Source organism: Cetorhinus maximus, chromosome 3 (assembly GCF_964194155.1).
Source record: "Cetorhinus maximus chromosome 3, sCetMax3.hap1.1, whole genome shotgun sequence".
NCBI classification, from domain to species: Eukaryota; Metazoa; Chordata; class Chondrichthyes; order Lamniformes; family Cetorhinidae; genus Cetorhinus; species Cetorhinus maximus.
Genome location: NC_135881.1, coordinates 200,184,948 through 200,205,190, shown reverse-complemented (window position 1 = coordinate 200,205,190; position 20,243 = coordinate 200,184,948). Strand labels below are relative to the sequence as shown.

Sequence of the window (20,243 nt, the reverse complement as noted above, 5' to 3'; positions counted from 1 at the left end):
GTGCTTTGTAATTGCGAGAGGACCTGAGTACAGGAGCAAGGATGTCTTATTGCAGCTGTACAGGGCCTTGGTGAGACTACACCTGGAGTATTGTGTGCAGCTTTGATTTCCTTATATAAGAAAGGATAAACTTGCCATAGAGTGGGTGCAGCAAAGGTTCACCAGACTGATTTTTGGGATGGCAGGATGGTCATATGAGGAGAGATTGGGCCGACTAGGCCTGTATTCACTGGAGTTTAGAAGAATGAGAGGGGATCTCATTGAAACGTATAAAATTCTGACAGGGATGGACAGACTGGATGCAGGGATGATATTTCCCTTGGCTGGGGGGGTCTAGAACAAGGGGGTCACAGTCTCAGAATACGGGGTAGGCCATTTAGGACTGAGATGAGGAGAAACCTCTTCACTCAGAGGGTGGTGAACCTGTGGAATTGTCTACCACAGAAGGCTGTGGAGGCCAAGTCACAGAATATATTTAAGAAGATTCTGGACTCTAAAGGCGTCAAGGGGTATGGGGAGAGGGCGGGAGTATGGCATTGAGATAGAGGATCAGCCATGATCATGTTGAGTGGCGGAGCAGGCTCGAAGGGCTGAATGACTACTCCTGCACCTATTTTCTATTTTTCTATGTTTAAGCTCTTTCTGCGTATGGTTTGGTGATAGATTGGATTTGAATGACGATACATTCTCACTTTATTCTTTTGTCCTTTGTGTCCTTTTCAAAATACAGGCAAGCAGAAGAGTGTGGGAACATCATGGAGCGAAGACCCTCAAATGCACGGTTGCTTGGAGGTCTGTCGGATACATTAAAGTCAGCCACATCTAAAGGTCCTATTTAGGTTAGGATTAGTAACAACATTGTAGCACAACGATCACAGGCAAAGGGATGAGATTCTGTATCAATGCTTACATTGAAAAAATGCTTTACAGACTGAAGTCTACATTGGAGTTATTTTCATTGAAAAAGAAGCTAGAGAAGGTTCAAGGCACAGATTGCTGAATACCACTAAAGTTGAGTTTGTGAGGTAAATTAAGTGAGTTAAAGGTAGGGATGCTGAACATGAGTTTAAAAACATCGTAAGGGGAAGGTAAGAGAGACAAGCATGGGAAAAGAGGGAGTTTGTTTAGAAACAGTGTAGTGAGGCTTAATTTCAACACAGTGAGAATGCAAGGATTAGGAACAGCATGCAGGATAGCTTTGTACAAAAAAGTGCTGAACTTTCTTTTGTGAGTCAAGCATTTGGGAGAAGCATCAGGACTGGGAGAGCTTCACACAGCTGCTGCCATCTGGTGTGTGGTTCAACTGGAAATACAGCACATGTGCAGTTTAAGCCAAATTGACCAGTTCTATTTCATCGCGGTGAAGCGGAGTCACTACCTTAAGAGATGAGTAAAAAGGAACAAAGGGTAATTTAAAGTAAATTCAAGGCAATGATCTAACCTTTAGTGTTCGTCTCCGTGTATGATATATCTAAACTTTTTAAGCACTGCCAATGCTTAGAGTTGTTATCCTCCATATAAGCAATACATGCTAAGAACTCAATTGCTACGCACACCTCTGCCATTACTGATAGCAAACAAAATAAAGAATAAAATATCCTTCACTCTCTCAACATGAAAAAAGTGTGACCAATTTTCAGGTCTGAGGATGTTTCACAAGCATAAACAAATACATGGAATAAACATTAGCTAAATGAAATTAATCTTGTGTCATACCTTTTCCTGCACCAGTCTTTGTAAGTGGATACCAGATGACAGCATGGCAATAAACATGGTCAACATGTACTGTTGAATGCGGCTTATTCCAGCCACCAGGGAGTTCAGCACTGCTGTTAGGCCGACCTTGTCAATGACACTTTGAAAAGCACTGGCAGAATGGCGAGTAATCCTACATAAAGCCTGTAGGGGCCAGAGAAATATTTTATAGATGCACTCTAATTAAACACCAAATATAGAGCATTGTACAGTTTTGGGCTGGAAAGTTTTCTGATCGTCTTTGAATTCCCATACGGTTCACTTCAGTTTTGCACGAGCTGATCAATTTGGAATAGACCTTTAAAACAAGCACTACTTTATAAAAAGAAATTAATTCAACAAGCAGACCAGGATATCAGCTGGGATTTAAATATGTTTACTGCAGCTTTATTAAAATCCATTTTCTTATGAGATAGTTTTTATTTCATTGGTATGTTTTCCTTTTATCTTTTCGTTCTTAAAACCTGTGCCAACATCAGTCAGAAAAGTAAAGCCCTCGGATACAATCAATGCTGTTTATTAGCTGAACTGCTTGAGTGCAGTAGGAGGGGGGAGGTGGGGAAGACATGAACACGCTACAACAGTTTAGCCAAGAGTGACAAAGTTTGCCTTCTGGGAACTCGGTTGTGCATTGGGATAGCTCACTGTCCTTACACTTCTGGGTTTCAATCCAGCTCACATTGATTGAGTGAAAGATCTGTTGTTGTTTTAACTATAAGGTTCCTTGCTCGAATTAGTTTGAATCGATGCAACCTAGTTCCCCATGGACATAAGCTTGCAATACCCATTGACAATGCATGGTATTAAAGGTATTTCAAAAATTGGCTGTAATTTGGCACCTCACTCAGGACAGGAGATTGATGTATAAATGGGAATATTACTCTGGTTAGGAAGTTGGGGCTAAGATACAGTATTGGGCCAAAGTGGGGATAGGGCTTCCTGTTAAATATAACTCAGGGAAGCTTAATGCAGACACTGGCTAACCAAAATTTTGACTGGTGCGGGGAGAGTGGAGGATGGGGTGGGGAGGGAGTGGCAGCAGGGGAGACACTGGAGGGTGGTGCAGAATGATCCCTTCCCTTAACACCAGTGTCTTTCAGATTCAGTAAAGACTCCTGAAGTATCAACTTAAAAGTAGAGAAAAAAGCTTTTGATTGGTGAGAGTATGAAGGTATGGGAACATTTCATGAGGCTCGGTTGTTGGCACATAGATTGGTTAAGTGCAAGTGCTGCTAGAATTAAGGCTACAACACCATCGCCCAAATCTTTTGATGCATGTTGGTGAGGCTCTAGGCCTGCAGCAAAGCCTCACCTGTTTTGGGCGGAATCATTCCAGATTTGCATTAAGTGAGGTAAGTGTGGGTGTGAAAAACGACATTTTACCTGCTGGCTGCAATGGCAGATTTTTGGGTCATATTGTCCCCTTCCCGCCATCTCCCACCTCATTAATAATGCATTGACGGGAAACATGCCGGATCGCTGGCGGGCAGGCTCCGATTTTCCCGCCACACTGTGACCTCAGCATTTCCTTGCTCGGGGCGCCACATTTAAAGCGCACCAGAGCACAGCCTACTTCATGTCTACGGACCAGGACTGCCCCAGGAAACAGATGGCCCCCATAAGCAAAGGTGATGGCAGCCCTCTCTCTGGGTCGCCTGCTGGATGCAGTGGAAGGCCACCGCAAACTCCTCTATTCCCACACTGGCCGCAGGAGGTCCACCAGATTTACCAATCTGGACTGAGAGGCGGTGGCAGCAGCAGTCAGCACCAGCGGAGCACAGTGGAGCTCAGATATCCAGTGCAGGAAGAGGGTGAATGTCCTCATCCCTTCTGCCAGGGTAAGTCAACCACCTCATCAATTTCAACACTCACTCCCAAACCCTCACTCGCTTTGAGGAGCGTGCCATCGCACTGACTGGTGAGGATGTGGACCATACCTCCGACGATGGTGAAGTCGACGACGAACACCCACGTTAGGATCCTGCACCAGATCATCCTTCTCAACGCAACTGTGAGTGCTCTCTCTCCTGCTTTTGACTCTGCTGCCATGCACTAATTATCTCTACTTTGGTTCACAGGGACCTCTGCCAAGTGACCAACACCCTCAGCCAGCCACTCCCTCAGCTCCATCCATGTCCTCACCTTCAGCCAAGAGGACACCTCCTCCATTGAAGAGCTGGAAATAAGCAACCTGGGAGACCTGTCCACAGCGTTTACCCACACCCTCCACCAGTGTAAAGATACACACCTGGGTGGGACCTAAGTCTAGAGCAGGCTCGGATTCACAATCTGAAGGTCACCGCACGGACACATGTCCGCAGCAAGAGGAGACAAGTTCAGCTGAGTTCTCCGGCACTCGGAGGACTGCTGGGAAAGAGGCATCTGTGAGGTCCGACTCAGATGACGAGCCTCTGGATTTTGCCTTCCAACTCATTGTGGAAAGTCAGCAGAAGGTGGGGGAAGTTCCCGCAGAGCTGTTGGAAACCCTCAGCAGAGTGACACATGAGTCAGAGCAGTGTGTCCGCCTGCTCTCTGATGAAGTAGTACCCACATGTGCGCACATGGAGGTCTCAATGGGAAGGATGGTGGATGCCATGGAGACCCTGGTCCAGCAGAACGTGGAGATGAGCGCAGACCTGCACTCCATCGAGGTAGCCATGGGTGAGTACCTGCAGTGGCAATGCATGGGGGAAACGGGGCACCTTGATGTCCTTCCAGGTGCTCCTTCCCCTCAAGGAGTCAGACCGGGGCCCTCGGGCACAAAAAGGGAGGAGAAGCAGCAGCTGGACACCCTTGGGTCATCCACTCAGGAATCTCAGAGGCTGTCTGCTCCCTCCAAGTCCCCTTTGCCCGTGACCCCCTCGACCATGTCCTTTGTCACCATAGGGAGAGCAGCTGGCCCACAGGAGGACAGCCAAAGCAAGCTGGGGCCCTCAAGGCCTCAGCTGTTCAGCAGACCCACACCAAAGTCATCAGAGGCAACAGGGCCAACCATTGCACAGACTGGCTCCACCCCCACTGCAGATGTCAGGGCAGCACCTAGAAGTGATAGCTCTAGAAAAGTTAAGAAATTCTGATGACAAGCAGTTGCCCAGGTGAACACATTCTGTCACTTTATAATCTGAAAACATAATCACTTTCACTGAATATTGTGCAATGTTGTCTTTCAGCTTCATTTACAGGCTTTGTGAGTCCTCCCCTGTATCCTCCCCTACTAGAAGTTCAACTGCACGCAGCCAGTCCACGAGTGATTCTGGAGGGAGAAGTGTGTGTGTGGCAGAGCCTTGAGAGCCTCATGCAAGCACTCTCCCACGCACCTGGAGCCTTCACCATCACACTCACCTCACTGTCCCAAGCATTTTCAAAGCTGCCTGCTGGGGTTCTCTTTCTGTTGTCTATCTGAGCTGACCTGCATCTCTGCCCACCCACTGATCACACTCCCATGCAGCACCTGTGCCCGTCTAACATGAGGCTCCGCTCACTTTCGATTTGTACAGCATAACAGTCATTAAGTTTTTGATTAGCTCCCCCGTCCTTTTCCCTCCCCCAGTCACCCATGTCCTTTCCCCCAGCAGAGTCCACCCCCCTGGCATCGCCTTCCACCTCCCCACCATTACCCTACAACACAAACCCTGTCATTCCAGGATGCACATTCCCTACCTTGCTGAAAATCCCCATCCATATTGTCCTCTCCGACTTCCTACTTTCCACTCCAGGGTCTGTGTTTGCCTCCGTGTCCCCACCAACCACCTTCACTGCCCTTTCTACCGGTACCGACGCAGCCTCACCCTCCCACTCTGCCACCTCTCATTTTCACCATTCCATCCTACCACGCCCACCCTGAGTTTGCTCCCCAAGAAGCAGTCATTGATTCCACAGGCCCCTCTCTTGCGTGTTCATCTGGACATTCCACCCCCACTACTTGCTCCACCCTTACTCCTTCCTCCACCTTTACTCCTTCCTCCCCCTGGGCACCTTCCCCATCCAAACACTCCCTCCTCCTTCTGAACTCCCTCCCTTACACCTTCCTCCCCCCTTACTCCTACCTCCTCATTTGCGCCATTCTCCCCTGTACTCCCACCTCCCCCTGGACACTCTCCTTTCCGCTCCTAACCTCATCCACTCCAATACCTTTGCCCTCACCCTCAAACTCAGCCCCCGACACCTTCACTCCCCCCAACCTCACCCCCTCTGACAATTTTGTTCCCCTCCCAACCACAAACCCTCCCCCCCCAACACGTTTGCACCCACCTCCCAACCTCACCCCCGACACCTTTGCCCCACCCAACCTCACCCGAACACCTCTGCCCCACCCAAACTCACCCCAATACCTTTGCCCCTCGCCCCACCTTCACCCTTCCCGACACATTCACCCCACCCCACCCCTACATTCCAACCTCATCCCCACCTCCCCCCGGGTAGTACACCTTCCTCTCTCACTCGCGCCTGGACCTTCCTCTCCGCCAACCCACTCCTTCATTAATCATCCATGCCAGCCCATGGCAAAGTCCATGAAGTTCTGAAGCGCCAGCAAGGTCGAAGCTGCTGCGTGGAGATCTCCCACTTTCCGAGAGCTGCTTCATGGCAGAGCCATGTGCATGAGGATCCACCCAGCATGCGATGCACATGTTCCTCCAGGGTCCGGTCGCTGTAGGGCTCCAGCATCATCTTTTCCTCGGATGTCCACGATCTAAGCAAGACCCTAAAGGTAAATCCCAACTTCTGCACATCACGCTTGTCCAGGCTTGTTCTGGTTCGGCGTGTTTTCTCGCTGGCGTAATGGTAAATCAGGCATGGGGATGATTTCGGTCGGGCCTTACTTTGCAAATTGGGTTCAAGCCGGCCTCCAGCAGGATTTGCGCTCTGCCATGGCAGACACCATCCGATGATCCTGCTGTGATTTCACGCTAGCATGAAACTGATTTATGCTCCTCCCACCAAATTCTCCCCCCTGCCTGCCACCAACGGGAGCGGAAAATTCCAGCCTTTGAGTATATCAACTGAGACTGAGATTTGAAACTCCTGTCTTCCAATCAAGGCAAATGAACTTGAATCATTGCTGGCAGAAGCTCACGTAGTTACTTTTAAAACAACAACGAGAGATATGCATTAGTATATTTTGATACTAATTAGTTAAGTTTGAAACAATGCTGAAGTGGATTTTGATTTGAGAGGGTGACCTGACTTTACTGTGTGTTGGAGCACTGGAGTGCAGCACCAAGTGGGATGCTTCACTCTACTGGCATATATCACTGATAACTTTGCTGATGCTAGTAATCAGCCAAAGCCAGTAACCTTCCTGCAATGTGGGACGGGGAAAATGGGACAAGGAGACTCAAGCTGGCTGCTCCTGTCAGATGGGCAAATGGTCCTGGCAATGTTGTGGGAGTGGCATATCTGCTCCGTTCTCTCAGACATAAAGGATATATTAGTCTGTGAGAAAGAAATAGGATAAAAGGAAATTAACAACCATGCCCTTATTGGAGGATTCCTGCCTTCAAAAAAAAAACAGCTTGGGTTTATTAAACAGTAAAATATATTTACGACTTTTTATAGCTTACTGAAATGGTTGTCACCCGCAAAGAATCCATGGTTGAATGTGTAAACAGGTACCAAAGCAACAGACCGATTTCTCCAGTAATGAATCCTTGAGCTGGAGATGAATTAGTGGTACAGACATTCTCCACAATCTTCGCAGCTAAATGATTAGTAGCAGGATCGCCCTACAAAGAGAAACCACATCAGAAGTGAATGCAGTGACCCTTTTGGAGCCATTTAAAAATTGTGGTAAAATTAGGAGATTGGAAGTGGTGATATACAGAAGACATGTTGTCTACTTATTTAATTGTGACCATTGAGTTACAGTGTGTTACCAGCAATTACTTTCACAGCAACAACAAAGCACACTGTTCAGAGTGGCTTGGGATGGTTGGCTCTGCTGCGTGCTATGGCACTGGTATATGTACCTAGGTATTTTGCTACAACTTTTTTGTAATCAATAACCAGGAATTTAAACAACATGTTTTATCAGGGGCTGTGTCATGCTTTATTAGTGTGGTAGTTTAGTGAACAGTCCCTGAATACAACTAATGGCAAGATGTTCATCACTCGCTGGAATTCAGCTTATCAAGGAAACGTAAATATAAAGCTGGTGGTGGGAACACATTTAAATGAGTCCCTTACAGTGCCACCAATTCTAAAAGGATCAAAGTGCATTTTTCTCAGGTAAAAGACCATCATTTTAGTTCAGTGCCATTTAAAGAGGCACTGGCAACACCTTGTATCACAATTATGTTATATTTATTCAGAAAATATAAGGAAAAGTCTTTGTTAAAGAAGTAATTTTTTTTTTGCATTTTTCTTCAAAATGCTTGCTGTTTCTGATCATAGCTCATTGACTAAATGTCCCTCAAGGCTGAGAGTCATGAAGCATTGCAATATAGCCCCAAGCATCAGTTCTGGTTTTAGAAGCTCTGTATTGGGTTTTATAACGAGCTGCATCAGATGAGGAACTGGGCATATGCAGCACAATACTGATTGTTAAACCATTTTTATCCATACATATTACTTCACTAAAAAATGTCCAAGTGAAATATTTAAAAATGCTTTAATTGGGAATGGGCATCTTTGCTCATATGAGGTTTGGGATGGAGCACATTGATAATGTTTGAGAACTTATTACTGGCGAGAGCAAAGCTATTCTGCTTGGCACCTGCCAAAATTTTTCACTATAATCCCTGACTTCACTTCCACCCACGGTTGTTTGTTCAGATTGTGCCAGACAACGTGCAACCTCAGTGACGTATCTGATCCTAAACTGTGCTTCAAATCCCACATCCTATCAAAACAACAATTTATTTTATGTTCATTGGAACAGTAGCAGACCATTTGGCTTGTTGAAGCTGCTCTGCCATTTAAATCTCAATTCTAGGCCATTTCTCCATAACCCTTACTTCCAAATAAGAATAGAATTCACTTGTGACATCAACTGATTTTGCATCATTTGCCTTCTGGGGCAAAGTGTTTCACATTCATGTAACCTTTTCCTTGAAAAAGTTTATCCTATATTCACTTTTCAAAAGCAAACAAGCATAAATTCTAAGATTATGTCCAGTCATTCTGAGTTCACTGTCCCAGACCAGAGACATTCCCATCCATCCTGTCAATTCCCTTTTAATATTTCAAACATTTCAACAAATCATCCCTTTCTCTCTTCATCTTCAGGGCATAGAGCCAAGTTTACCCAGTCTCTCTTCATAATTTATCCCCTTTATCTCAGGTATCATCCTGATGAAAGATCAAGCCAGTACATACTACCTAATCAGATCTACCAATGCTCTGTCTAATTTCAACAGTATGTCCTTGCTTTTACATTCTTTAACTTTTGCGATGAAGCTCAGAATGTCATTGCATTTTTTTTAAAATGCTATTTTCAGATGCAGACTAGCTTGTAATGACTTGTGTACCTGAGTCCTTAAATCACTTTGCTTATCTGCCACCCTCCATGCCAGTGTTCTTCACTGTTTAAATTGTACTCCCATTCTTTGTTCCAAAGTGTTACCTAAAAGTAAACATTCTATTACAATTATGCCATATTCTGCCTTTCTGCTTAGTACTGGAAGTTAGGAAAGTAGCAAATGGTACACCCTTATTGAAAGAATGAGACAGGAATAGACAGGTCAATGAGTTTGTGATTTTTTTCCCTCACAACTCACCACAAATCCTAGCTTAGTACTTCTGAAAAGTTGGGCGTACTCCCTCCTATTCACAAATCCAAGTAATTAAATATGTCATGTCACATTGAATTTTACTGCATAGAAACAGGCCCTTCTGCCCAACAAATCTGTTCCCATGCTTATCCTCCACACAAGCCTCATCCCACTTACTTTCTCTCACCCTATCAACATATCCATCAATTTATTCCTTCCTCATCTACTAATCTAGTTTCCCATTAAAGACATCTATGCTATTCGCCTCAACCACTCCATTTGGTCACAAATCCCACATTTTCACCACACCCCTGAGTAAAGAAATTTCTTCTGAATTTCTTTTTAGGTTTATTAGTGACTATCTTATATTTGTGCCCACTAGTTTGGGCTCTCCCATAAGTGGAAACATTTTCTCTGCATGTCCTGCAGATCCATTACCAATTCAAAATCAGAGAAAGGTTCATTTTCTTTGACAACAAAATGATGCCATAACATCAGCATGTACTGGTCTAAATTCAAACTGCTGCTGGTAGTATTTTCAGTGGCCAACATTAGGTCAGCGGCAGATCCTAGAGGAGCGTGTGAGAGGAGGACCCTGAGGCAGGCAGTCAGCAGCACCTAGAGGAGGCTGTGAGAGGAGGCTGTGAGAGGAGGCCCCTGGGACAGGCAGTCAGCAGCACCTAGAGGAGAGTGCGAGAGGAGGCCCCTGGGACAGGCAGTCAGCAGCACCAACAGGATCTAGTCTATCTAGAAGATCTAGCATCTAGTCTATACTCAAGTAGAAGTAAGGGTAAAATAAAAGCAAGGGTCCATATTCGTTAAGATATGTCTGGGGAGTTCAGTCCTGTGATTTGCACATCCTGTGCTATGTGGGAAATCCTTGACACTCCTGGCGGTCTGGATGACCATGTGTGCAGGAGGTACCTCCGACTGGAGCAACTTGAGCTCCGGGTTTTGGAGCTTGAGAGGCAGCTGGGGGCACTATGGTGCATTCACGTGGCTGAGAAGGTCGTGGATAACACATTACAGGATGTGGTCACCCCGCAGCTTAAGGAAGTGCAAGCAGAGAGGGAATGGGTGACCACCAGACAGAAGAAGGGGACCAGGCAGGTAGTGAGGGAATCCCCTGAGTGAATCTCGCTCGGAAACTGTTTTTTGGCCTTGGAAAACGGTGAGAGTGACAGTTCCTCTTTGGAGGCCAATCAGAGCAAAGGCCATGGCACTGTGGGTGGTCCAGCTACTCAGGACGAGAGGAAGAAGTGTGGAAGGGCAATAATGTGAGGGGATTCATTAGTGAGGGGAGTTGACAGGTGCTTCTGCGGCCATAGACGTGACTCCAGGATGGTATTTGTTGCTTCCTGGCTGCCAGGGTAAAGGATGTTACGGAACAGCTGCAGGACATTCTGAAGGGGGAGATTGAACAGCCAGAGGTCGTAGTCCATGTTGGGACCAATGACATAGGAAGAAAGGGAAATGAGGTCCTGCAAACAGAGAAGAAAATGAGGTCCCGCAAACAGACTTTAGGGAGTTAGATAGGAAATTGAAAAGCAGGAACTTCAAAGGTAGTAATCTCCAGATTACCACCAGTGCCACGCAGTAGTGAGTATAGGAACAGAAGGATAGAGCAGATGAATGTGTGGCTGGAGAGATGGTGCAGGAAGGAGAGCTTTAGATTCTTGGGGCATTGGGACTGTTTCTGGAGGAGGTGGGACCTGTACAAGTTGGACGGGTTACATCTGAACAGGAACGGGACCAACATCCTCGTAGGGAGGTTTGCCAATGCTGTTGGGGCAGATTTAAACTAAATTGGCAGGGGGATGGGATCCTGAAAAGTAGTTCAGAGGGGAGAGAAGCTGAGATGGAATTAGAAATTAAAACGCTAGTGAGTCTGGAAGGCAGAGGAAACACGGGCTAGATAAGAAGCTCAGCAAAGCTAAATGGAATACATTTTAATGCAAGGAGCCCGAGGAATAAGACAGATGAGATGAGAGCACAGATAGGCACGGAGGAGCATGATATCACAGCTATGGCCAAGACTTGGCTAAAAGGAGGGCAGGATTGGCAGCTCAACATTCCTGGTTATATGGTATTCAGACAAGATAGATAGGGGGATAGAAAAGAAGGGAGGGTTGCAATATTGATCAAGGGATCAATTATAGCAGTGAGGAGGGATAATATCTTGGAAGGATGATCAAATGAAGCCATATGGGTAGAAGTGAAAAACACAAAAGGGGCAAAGATGCTGTTGGGTGTGTACTATAGGCCCCCAAACAGTCAGGGAGAGATAGAGGATCAAATATGTAATCAAATTTCAGAGAAGTGTAAAAATAATAGGGCAGTAATAGTAGGGGATTTTAACTACCCAAATATTAACCGGGATAGTTTTCGTGTGCAAGGTAGGGAGGAAGCAAAATTCTTTTGCATCCAGGAGAACCTTTTTAGCCAGTATGTAGAAAGCCCAACAAGGGAGGGGGCACAAAGATAAAAACAAAAAGCTAAAAGCTACTGCGGATGCTGGAAATCCAAAACAAAAACAGAATTACCTGGAAAAACTCAGCAAGTCTGGCAGCATCGGCGGAGAAGAAATCAGTTAACGTTTCGAGCCTTCATGGCCCTTCGGCAGAACTGGAGCATAGTTAGAAGAAAGCAGAAATATAAATTGGTTTAAGGTGGGTGGGGGGGGGTGGGGGGGGGAGAGACACATTGAGGGTGTGGTGTGATGATTGTGGAGATGAGCAGATAATCAAAAGATGTCACAGACAAAAGGGTCAAAGAGGTGTTGAAGGTGGTGGTCTTTGTCTGAGAAAAGTGCTAATTAAGAATGGAAGACAGGATATTCAAAGTACAGCTCTAGTGGGGGTGGGGTGGAAAGACTAGAGGTTTTAGTTTTAGATTTAAAAATAATGGAAATAGGTGGGGAAAGAAGAATCTATATAAATTATTGAAAAAAAAGTGGGGGGGGGGGGGGGGAAGAAACGGGGTGGGGATGGGGGGAGGGGGAGTTTAAGATCTAAAGTTGTTGAATTCAATATTCAGTCCGGAAGGCTGTAAAGTGCCTAGTCGGAAGATGAGGTGCTGTTCCTCCAGTTTGCGTTGGGCTTCACTGGAACAATGCAGCAAGCCAAGGACAGACATGTTGGCAAGAGAACAGGGTGGAGTGTTAAAATGGCAAGCGACAGGGAGGTTTGGGTCTTTCTTGCGGACAGACCGCAGGTGTTCCGCAAAACGGTCGCCCAGTTTGCGTTTGGTCTCTCCAATGTAGAGGAGACCGCATTGGGAGCAACGAATGCAGTAGACTAAGTTAGGGGAAATGCAAGTGAAATGCTGCTTCACTTGAAAGGAGTGTTTGGGCCCTTGGACGGTGAGGAGAGAGGAAGTGAAGGGGCAGGTGTTGCATCTTCTGCGTGGGCATGGGGAGGTGCCATAAGTGGGGGTTGAGGAGTAGGGGATGATGGAGGAGTGGACCAGGGTGTCCCGGAGGGAACGATCCCTACGGAATGCCGTCAAGGGGGGTGAAGGGAAGATGTGTTTGGTGGTGGCATCATGCTGGAGTTGGCGGAAATGGCGGAGGATGATCCTTTGAATGCGGAGGCTGGTGGGGTGATAAGTGAGGACAAGGGGGACCCTATCATGTTTCTGGGAAGGAGGAGAAGGCGTGAGGGAGGATGCGCGGGATATGGGCCGGACACGGTTGAGGGCCCTGTCAACAACCGTGGGTGGAAAACCTCGGTTAAGGAAGAAGGAGGACATGTCAGAGGAGCTGTTTTTGAAGGTAGCGTCATCAGAACAGATGCGACGGAGGCGAAGGAACTGAGAGAATGGGATGGAGTCTTTACAGGAAGCGGGGTGTGAGGAGCTGTAGTCGAGGTAGCTGTGGGAGTCGGTAGGCTTGTAATGGATATTGGTGGACAGTCTATCATCAGAAATTGAGACAGAGAGGTCAAGGAAGGGAAGAGAAGTGTCAGAGATGGACCATGTGAAGATGATGGAGGGGTGGAGATTGGAAGCAAAATTAATAAATTTTTCCAGGTCCCGACGAGAGCATGAAGCAGCACCGAAGTAATCATCGATGTACCGGAGAAAGAGTTGTGGGAGGGGGCCGGAGTAGGACTGGAACAAGGAATGTTCCACATACCCCATAAAGAGACAGGCATAGCTGGGGCCCATGCGGGTACCCATAGCCACACCTTTTATTTGGAGGAAGTGAGAGGAGTTAAAGGAGAAATTGTTCAGTGTGAGAACAAGTTCAGCCAGACGGAGGAGAGTAGTGGTGGATGGGGATTGTTGGGGCCTCTGTTCAAGGAAGAAGCTAAGGGCCCTCAGACCATCCTGGTGGGGGATGGAGGTGTAGAGGGATTGGACATCCACGGTGAAGAGGAAGCGGTTGGGGCCAGGGAACTGGAAGTTCTGGACCTAATATTCTGAAATGAGCCCAGGCAGGTAGAAGGCGTATCAGTAGAGGAGCATTTTGGAGATAGTGATCATAACTCGGTTAGATTTAGGATAGTTATGGAAAAGGATAAGGTTGGGCCGGGAATAAAAGTTCTAAAATGGGGAAAGGCTAATTTTACTAAGATGAGATGGGATTTGGCCCAAGTGGAATGGGAGCAGCTACTTGCAGATAAAACTGTGTCTGAGCAGTGGGAGGCATTCAAGGAGGAAATAGTGAGAGTACAGGGTAAATATGTTCCTGTAAAGACAAAGGCTGGGGGGACCAAGTCCGGAGAACCCTGGATGTCAAGGGGCATAAAGGTTAGGATTCAGAAAAAAAGAGAAACTTATGGCAGATAACGAGGGCTCAATGAGGCAGAGTGCCTAGAGGATTATAAAAAGTGTGGAAGGGAACTTAAAAAGGAAATTATGAAAGCTAAGAGAGTGCATGAGAAAGCATTGGTGGGTAGAATAAAGGAAAACCAAAAGGTTTTTTTAAAATATTTAAAGATCAAGAGGATAACTAGGGCAAGAATAGGGCTAATTAGGGACCATAGAGACAATGTGTGTGTGAACGCGGAAGACATGGGTGCAATGAATGCTTTGTATCTTCACAATGGAAAAGGGTGACGCAGATATAGATATCAGGGTGAAGGACTGTGAAATATTAGAGGAAACTGACATAGAAAGAGAGTAGGTACGAGCGGGTTTTGTGGCCTTAAAAGTGGATACATCCGCAGGTCCGGATGAGAAGTATCCCAGGTTGTTGAGGGAGGTAAGGGAAGAGATATCAGGGGCCCTGGCAGTAATTTTCAAATCCTCTCTGGCCACAGGTGAGGTGCCAGAGGACTGGAGGGCTGCTAACGTTGTCCCATTATTAAAAAAGGGAGGAAGGGATAAACAAGGAAATTAAGGGCCAGTCAGTCTAACCTCGGTGGTGGGGAAGTTACTAGAAAGAATTCTGACGGACAGAATATATCTGCACTTGGAGACACAGGTTAATCAGGGATAGCCAGCATGGATTTGTTAAGGGAAGGTCACGTTTGACACATTTGATCAAATTTTTTGAGGAGGTAACCAGGAGTGTTGATGAGGGTGATGCATTTGATGTGGTCTGCATGGACTTTAGCAAAGCTTTTGATAAAGTTCCTCATGGCAGACTGGTCAAGAAAGTAAGAGCCAAGACAAAGTGGCACGTTGGGTCCAAAATTGGCTGAGAGGCAGGAAGCAGAGGGATGTTTCTGTGACTGGAAGTCTCCTTCCAGTGAGACTCTGCAATGCCTGGTGCTGAGGCCCTTGATGTTTGTGGTGTACATAAATGATTTGGACTTAATTGTAGGGGGTATAATCAAGAAGTTTGTGGATGACACAAAACTTGCTAGGGTGGTAAATAGTGAGGAGGATAGCTGTAAACTGCAGGACGATATCAATGGACTTGTCAAGTGGGCAGAGCAGTGGCAAATGGAATTCAACTCGGAAAAGTGTGAGGTAATGCATTTGGGGAGGGCTAACAAGGCAAGGGATTACACTGTGAATGGTAGGACCCTGGAAAGCACTGAAGATCAGAGGGTCCTTGGTGTGCCTATCCATAAATCCCTGAAGGTAGCAGGGCAGATAGATAAGGTGGTTAAGAAGACATATGGGATACTTGCCTTTATTAGCTGAGGCATAGAATACAAGAGCAGGGAGGTTATGCTGGAACTGTATGAAATGCTGGTTAGGCCGCAACTGGAGTACTGTGTGCAGTTCTGGTCATCACATTATAGGAAGGATGTGATTGCACTGGAGAGGTGCAGAGCAGATTTGCCAGGATGCTGGCTGGGCTGGAGGGTCTGAGCTATGAGGAAAGATTGGATAGGCTGGCGTTGTTTTCCTTGGAGCAACGAAGGTTGAGAGGAGCCCTGATAGAGGTGTATAAGATTGTGAGAGGCATAGATAGGGTGGATAGGAATGTACCTTTTCCATTAGTAGAGGGGTCAATAACCAGGGGGCATAGGTTTCAGGTAAGAGGCAGAAGGCTAAGAGGGGAGTTGAGGAGAAATTTTTTCACCCAGAGGGTGGTGGGAGTCTGGAACTCACTGCCTGAAAGGGTGGTTGAATCAGAAACTCTCGTAACATTTAAGAAGTATTTAGATATTCACTTGCGCTGCCATAGCCTCCAGGGCTATGGGCCAAGCGCTGGAAAATGGGATTAGTGTAGTCAGATCTTTGTTAACCAGCACAGACACGATGGGCCGAATGGCTTCCTTCTGTGCTGTAGACGTCAATGAGTCTATAAGTCTATCCTTAGACAGAGAGAAAAACAAGTTTCCCCAGTCTAAATAAATTTGCGAGTTTTATTTTCACCTGGTCTTTATGTGAATGAGATCTGGACTGTGGGAGTCAGTGGCTGAAAATCAATATAAAAGTAGTTTTGGTCCACAATTTTATAAGCACTTGGTTTTTGGTGAAAAGTAGCTTCAAAAGTACATTTATCATCAGCAATAATGATGAGTTACAATATTAGAAATAATATTTGCAAAGTAAATTTCACTCCAGTGAACATTCAGCAGTTCAGGCATTGGGTTATGAGGGTTCTGTAGTTGAAACAATTTCTCTGTCCTCTCCACAAATGCTGCCTGATCCGCAGAGTGTTTCCTTCTTTGTTTCAGATTTCCAGCATCCTACTTTTTGTTCACTCCAGTGAAATTGATTTTAAAACTCATCATGTATTAGATAACATAGCAGAGGAGAGAGACGATAAAGGAGCTCCATTCATATGCAACAGTGACAGTCACTCATGTGCATGCATTTTTAATCTGCCATCTGTAATGTCTGTTCTTTGTGCCTATTGGGGAAAATGGGATGATTACGGGATGATTAACCATTAAGTAAAAAACTGAAAGACCCAACCTTTAACACTACTAACAGATGCTGTCAGTTTAGTTAATTGTGAACTGAAATGTGACTGGATAAAACTTTTATGTAGACAGCACAGCAGGAGCTTTAAAAAAAATCTCATCACCTTAAAGCCACAGCAGAAATGTAATAGGATACTGCCATAATTAGCACACAGGGGAACACTACCAATGAGGTATTAATAAAGAACAGTTTGCTTCATTATATTGCCTACTCCACTTAAGTGTATACCTGTTCGGGGTACATTAAGTGTGCATGTAATTTAAAAACCAATTTATTTTCTTATTTGTTTCTGTGAAATCCTGTTCCATTAAATGCATGACGAAAAGGCATACTGGCTTAAACACTCTATATCTTAATGTTTTGTATCATTGGTATGATTTACATTTCCTTCATGGACCGACTAACTTTATCTACATCTATTGCATTTAGAGCAAATTAGTCTTCTTCAAGAATTCATTTTTTAACCATTAACTGAAAATCTGAACAAGTCCATTACATTATCGTAACGACTATGGTCTGTCTACTGCCCCGTTTTCCAACAGATTGCAGCGAGACAAAATTAAAAAAAAAACATTTCCACCATCTTCTTGCCCGAGTCCTCCCTGCTGCCATTTTTAAGGAGGGGGGGGGGGCTGCATATGGGTGGCTTGCACTCTAGGGCCTCATTAGGCAAAGCAAATTGGGGTCCCATGACATTTATAGGACTCCAATGCCATTTTCCCACAGGATGGCACAGCACCTGCGGAGCGCTGTATCTACTCACTGCCCAGAGAGGAAAGCAATAACAAACAGTAAAAGGATCCCATGCTGATGAAGTGAAAATAATGGTTTGGTGAGCATTTTCTTTTAGCAACAGGATTAGCATAATTGCTCTTTAGATGTTTTGTTTAAAAGCCTCCAAATGTTAGACCCCCAGTCTGCCACCAGTTCTCCCAAGATTTAGACTAGTCCTTTCCTTCACTGGAGTTCTGGCTGCTCAGTTTTGCAATGATTCTTGAAATTTTACCACCCCTCAGAGCACTAGTTGTCAGTGCTTGGTTTGTGCTGGCAGCTAAGCACTTCCATGCTAATAAGTCCCCAGCAACAAAATAGTTCCGGCCTCTCACTGGCATTGAAATTGCTACACCGAGCAACTGCTTACTGTATCCTCCAATACAAAATCACCTAATATGCTCCCATGTGTGGATGGCTCAATCTCACATTAACCCACTTGAGTCATGTTCACCTTTCTGTTCGTTTTATTATATAGTGTACATGAGTACACATAATATGGAGACAGTTTAGTCCTTGGTTAGATTAATTGCCTATCCAATTCATATACTCTAATTTTAGGATATGATTGAAGGTTGCATACAGTGATCGTTAAATTTCTTTCTGAAAACAGCCTCTCAGCTGATCTTTGTGGTGGGCCCATCAAACAGCAGCTCTCATTGAGTTAGTCCTAATTGGCATACTTTTTGGTTATGGAGAGATCAGAGACTTACAAATTCAGAACTGACTCAGTAAATAGCACAGCTAAAATGTGTTCCAAAAAAAGGAATTAAAAAGTACTTTACCATCCAAGAAGTAGGGCAGAAGAGTTTAGATATACTTTTTTTTTGTTTCAGGTACTGGGGATATTTTCCTATTCATCAAGGGTTTGGATAGTGTAAATAAGGATACACTGTTTCCAGTGGCAGAAGGGTCCATAATCAAAGGATACAGATTTAAGGTGATTGACAAAAGAACCAAAGGTGATCTGAGGAAAAAAGAATTTAGCGAGTTATGATGATTTGTAATGCACTGCCTGAAAAGGCGGCGCTAGCAGATTCAATCGTAACTTTGAACTGGGAATAGGTTAAATACTTAAAGGGGAGAATGTGCAGGGCTATGGGGAATGAGCTGGGGAGTGGGACCACATAGATGGCTCTTTCAAACAGCCAGCACTAGCACAACAGGCTGACTAGCCTTCTTCTGTATCATTCCATGATTCTCAAAAAACGTTCTTCCATTTTTGCTGATGCTTAATTCGCACCAATCAGAACACTAGATGTTCCCAAATTTACTTTGCTGGTCTCGTTCAACATGAATTTGAAAATGGGAACAAAGGAAAACTGGTCAATCATAAAGTACCTGTCAGAAGGCTTATTTTTCAATTTTCCTGCAGCTAACTTGACATCTAACTGGCACAAGTAGTAGTTAGTTTGTTTATCCAGAAAGCTGACAAAACTCCAAAATAAATTCCGTGAAAGCTGCTTCATGGTTCTGGATACAGAGATCCTATTGTTTTGACTGAAATGTACAGCACGCAAACCCCAAGATGCCCGGGTGGACCCCTCGGAAGTCCATGCACTGACTACACAGTAACTGCTTGGGAAGTTTGGACTGCCGATAGGCAATTTCCCTGCGTCTGGAGCCCTCCGCAACTCTGAGTTAAAGTCAGAGACTTCAGATGGTTCAGACTTACTTAGTAGAATAGTTACCCAGGAAAAGTTAGAAGGATTTAAAGCAGTTCTAACTCCTGGGGAGCTATACTACTGACACCCTGGCTCTACCCTAGACCCCCTGACTACCCCTCTCCCCACTGACCATCCGCCTAGCCCCTGGCCCCTTGACCAGACAATGCCCCCGACCCCCCTCTCCCAACTATCCCCCAAACCCCAACCACCCCCCTAACCCGACTACTCCTGACCCCCTGACTACCCGTCCCGGAACCAACTACCCCACCGACCTGGCAATCCCCACTTCCCCAATATCCAATCCCCCCCGGCCCTCCCAACTGCACCTCCCGACACAACTACACCCCTGACCACCCGACTATTCCCCAACCATTGCCCTGACTACCCCCCGATCTGACTTTACCCCCAACCCCTCTCCGACTACCCTGGACCTGACTATCACCCTACTCCCTCACCCACTTACTTTCTCTCCCAGCTTGTCGAAGTGTCTTTGGGACATTTAAACTTACCAGAATAAAAGGCTTGGCTTCCCCCAATGGTCCTGCACTACAAAGAAAGGACCCCAGAACCGGTACACTCCACATTTCTGAGCAGGTCTGATTTGGATCCAGGTGAGAAATGTGCAGCTTCGGTGCAAGGTAAGTAAATAGGAATGGAATTGCAATCTGACAGTGATTGCCACTCCTCAGAAGATTCGGCCCATAATTAGTGCTTTTTCAGTGCAATTTGTAGGTGTTTTTCCCTCTAGCACTATGTGGAATTTAGTAATATCAAAATCAAGGTGAATGTATAATGAGTGTTGTTGCACAATAATGTTCATATTTTGTTAAGCAAGTTTTGCAGCACTATAAAGACAGGAAAACTGAATTTTTGCCCTTTTTTTAAATTCTGAGTTCCCATCACAATGAGTTTCCAACATTTTTTGCTTTGGAGCAGAATTGGTCCATTTACACAGTAATATTGCTTTCTTAGTCAGCTTGCTAAGGAGGTCACTTGAACAGAAGGGGAA

General features: G+C 45.5%; 1 protein-coding gene across 5 annotated transcripts in view; it reads right to left on the bottom strand.

The window, feature by feature from the left end:
* Positions 1–20,243, bottom strand: part of ulk4 (unc-51 like kinase 4) — a 411,327-nt gene that overhangs the window by 259,159 nt on the left and 131,925 nt on the right. For all 5 annotated transcript variants that reach the window (XM_078539600.1, XM_078539595.1, XM_078539598.1 and 2 more), the window contains 2 exons: positions 7,317–7,478; positions 1,717–1,899 (listed from right to left, as the gene is read on the bottom strand). In XM_078539600.1, the coding sequence (XP_078395726.1) occupies positions 1,717–1,899; positions 7,317–7,478 (345 nt within the window). The remainder of the gene's footprint in view (positions 1–1,716; positions 1,900–7,316; positions 7,479–20,243) is intronic.